Raw genomic sequence first — 3,653 nt, forward strand, 5'->3', positions numbered from 1 at the left:
TTCCAGGTATAGATGAGTGCAGGCTGAGAGCTAAAGGAAAACACCATCAGCTAGAAAACATAAAGCACTAAGAACAGCCCCTGAGGAGGTAACTCTTTTCATACTGACTCACCTTTGCCAAACAAGGTCTGTATTAGTTTCTTTTTTCCTCTTCCCAATCCTCTCCTCCCTCATAATGCACATTTCCACCCTTAAAAAGCTTAACCATGAACCCGGTCCGGAGGGGAACGCTGTTTCTGTGGACCCACCGGCACTACCTCACCTCCCCAGCAGAAAGGAAAGAGGTATCTTCTATCATGGGGGAAAAAAACCCAAACCTCATTCCTAGGAGTTTCTATCATGGGGGAAAATAAAAACTCCAAGTCCCTGCTCCAAAACAAAACTTTTTTTTTTTGTAACATATGCCTCTCTACCAACCGCAGGCTTTTCTTTTGGAGAGAAGTCATGCAAGCACTGTACAAAGGTCTGAAAAACACTCAGAGTAGATAATTACATCAAAAAAACCCCAAATCCTTCTGAAAAGCTAATGTGCCATGAACTTACCAACCATGGGTTGGAGTATGCCCTCTGCTATCTTAATGAACTGCTGGTAGATCTGGATGGAGAGGTGGCTCAGCACCTGGCGGTACTCGGTCAGGTCAAAGTTCTTCAGACAGTGCTCGTTCTGCTTCGCCGTGTTTTGGGTCATGAAACCCTGAACAGGAGGAGATTAAAATACTTGGTTTCATTATTCCACATATTTACAGTCCAGTAAAATCACTGTATTAAAAACAAACAACCGTTGAGTACCATATATCCAGATATGCTACCAAAGTACATTTTTACTCTATTATAGAAAAGATCAAGACTCATAAATCACCTTTGATTTACTCGGCTTTTTGTTCGTAAATTATTACTAGAGGGCAGCTTTTTGAAGAAAAGCATCATTAAGCACTTAAGTTTTTAAGTTTACTTTTAGCAAGGAGCAACATTTGTATTAATTGCAATATATAGATGAACTAGAAGATCCCATTTCAGTCCCTGAGAAACTTTTTTTAGTCATTTGTTTATGAGTTCCAATTATTTCTGGGAAACCAAATATTTTAAGCTTAAGATATTAGAAATTGGAAAAAAAATAGATAACGACATGCTATGTGCTTTAACAACATTTTCAACTGATCTGAAGGTCAGAAATCTCTCCAAGTAACTGAATTTATTCCCTGCCCTTTGCTGAAGAAGCAGCTGATCTCTGACCCTGCATGGATGCTGTAGCCCTGAATTCTGGGCTCAGACATTAATGCCAGTTTTGCTGGCAGAAGCAAATGGGATCTAACTTAATTTTGTAATTAACAGACTCTTTAATTGCCTGTTCATATGGTTTTATCAATTCGGTATCAAAATGGGAACTATGCAGATTTTTTTCTTGCTTGCTGACTAGCAAAATGCAAAAATACAACATGTACAATCTGAGCTGGCTTCAGAATTTCTCGTTTTTCCTGACTAATGAAAACATGTCGTGTTCCTTGGACGGCAAGATTGTGTTTAGCCTGGGATTTTCTTTTAAATTTGTTTTCTTAAAAGTAGGTTGGATTTCAAACTGAAGATAACAGCTTTTTGGAAACTGCTCAGAATTAGATTTTTCCCCTCTGTTTTTTTGGGGGTTTTTTTGCACTAAATTATCAACTGAATTTGCCAACAGCATATTTCATTTAATACAGTAAATCATGGCAAAGAATGTAAAATTTAAGTTTCGTTTCGGTTTTGTTTGGTTGGTTGGTTTTGGGGTTTTTTTTTTTCTTTTTATTTTTTAACCTTGCTGGTTTTCTGGGGAGGATTTTCTTTAAAATATACCATTGTTATCCAGACAAGAGAGGACAAACAGAAGAGTAACTGTTACTAAGAATTATCTAAATTACTTTTTCTTTTTAATTTAAAACTTGGAATTCCAGCAGTGAGGTTTTACACATGAGTTAATATCTTGTGAATGATCTGAATTGTTAATTTGATTCCATGAAATATTTTTCTTTATTCTTAAAGCTTGATTGCTCAATGTATCTAACACAAATCAAGACTAAATGAGAAACGACATAATTTGGCTCTGTTGAAAATTTTAATACCCAGAACCTATGTCCATGAGGATGGCAGCATGTAATGTACTATGAGGATTGTGATGATCTGATTTTGTGTGAAGGGATCGGCTATAATAAAACTTATTTCAACTTATGAAATATGACGGAGGTGGCAAGAAATGAGAGGATTTCCTTCCCAAATCTTACATTATGAGTGTGTCTCCAAGTGTGGTTATTCTGAACTAGTTGAACAAAACAGGGAAAAAAAAAAATCAGTAGATATATTCAGAATACAACTGCAAAATTTGGAACAGTTTTCCCCTGTCAAAAAATCCTGGTTACTGAAAAGGTGTGGGACCTACTAAAACCAGGTAAACAGCCTTGAAAACAGCCTACCAGAAAGAAATCCCCTGTTCAGACAAATCAGAGTGCATGGTGGGCTACAAAATTCAAAATATTCTGTTGTGTGTTATGTTGTAAGGGGCTTGGTTTCAGCTCTCAAATGTCTTGTCTTGGTACAATGGCTCATGAACCCCGGAGGGAAGGCACCAGACCCAGAAGAATGGGAGACCCCTCCTGGAGGAACACCAGAATATTCAAGATCCGCGATGAGTTTCTTACCGCATCTCCGCTGTACTGCTTTAAGCAGTGCAGGAGGCGACACGTATTCGCCAGCCAGAACGATGTAATCTCAAAATCATCGTTGTGTTTCTGGAGGAGCAGAATTAAAACATGTGAGACCACCCCCCTTCGGTGGGGGATGCTGGCATAGCAAGGCAAAGTGATTTTGACTTTCCCCACCTAGATCAAGAAGCTGCGTCTCTGCAGATGGGCAATATTAGCCATTTGTTCCCTGTAAATAATAATAATTCTCCTTGTTCTTCTAAAAAGGGAAAGTGAGTGGGTTTGAAAATCACGATGGGAGCCGGATATCACGCACTTTGACATGGTTCTAACCATCATACACCATCTCAACCCTGAGACAAGAATACAGACACGTACCTTCAGAACCTTCTTAATGCCGTTGATGGTGGAGGTGAGCAAGGAGTGCACTTTCTGGTCATCGTTGCTATAATCCGCATGTCTGATGCACATGTAGAGGATGTAGGCAGGGAGGCAGGGAACAGTAGCAGACACCGCCTGGGGCTTGAGATCTAGAAAGTTTGGGGTTTTTAGTTTTTTTAAAAGAAATCCTCCTAAATTCACCAACTGCCAGGTGAAGCAGAGAACACCAGAGCTGGAGATGTACCCAAGCAAACCCCTCAACCCCCCCAGCCCTGGAGAAAATGAGATATCAGGTTCTGCAACTTCCATCCCCTTCTGCAGCGTGGACACAGAACCAGAGATCCAGCTGCAGGACAGATGGACCTGCTGGAGCTGGCCAAAGCAGAAAAGACCCAGCACTGGGGAGGGTGGCACTGGCTGCACTGAAATTTTGACATTATCGCATTACACCTTAATGATGTGCACGCAGCAGCAGATCTTTACCATGTAAAAGCCTACTCCAACAGCATACAACCTTGGGAAAACTCCCCAAAGCTTTCAGGAATACCTCCCACAGGTTATAAAACCCCTCTCACATTTCACGACTCATTAAATCACTCT

General features: G+C 40.2%; 1 protein-coding gene across 1 annotated transcript in view; it reads right to left on the minus strand.

Moving 5' to 3' along the window:
* LOC104467604 (unconventional myosin-Vb-like) overlaps positions 1 to 3,653 on the minus strand; it is a gene marked incomplete at its 5' end in the record, with an annotated part of 22,557 nt that overhangs the window by 3,061 nt on the left and 15,843 nt on the right. Inside the window, 3 exons of the mRNA XM_010081435.1 lie at positions 544 to 694; positions 2,670 to 2,759; positions 3,051 to 3,202. Coding sequence (XP_010079737.1) covers positions 544 to 694; positions 2,670 to 2,759; positions 3,051 to 3,202 — 393 coding nt within the window. The remainder of the gene's footprint in view (positions 1 to 543; positions 695 to 2,669; positions 2,760 to 3,050; positions 3,203 to 3,653) is intronic.

Source organism: Pterocles gutturalis, unplaced genomic scaffold, assembly GCF_000699245.1.
Source record: "Pterocles gutturalis isolate BGI_N339 unplaced genomic scaffold, ASM69924v1 scaffold26464, whole genome shotgun sequence".
Lineage (NCBI taxonomy): Eukaryota > Metazoa > Chordata > Aves > Pterocliformes > Pteroclidae > Pterocles > Pterocles gutturalis.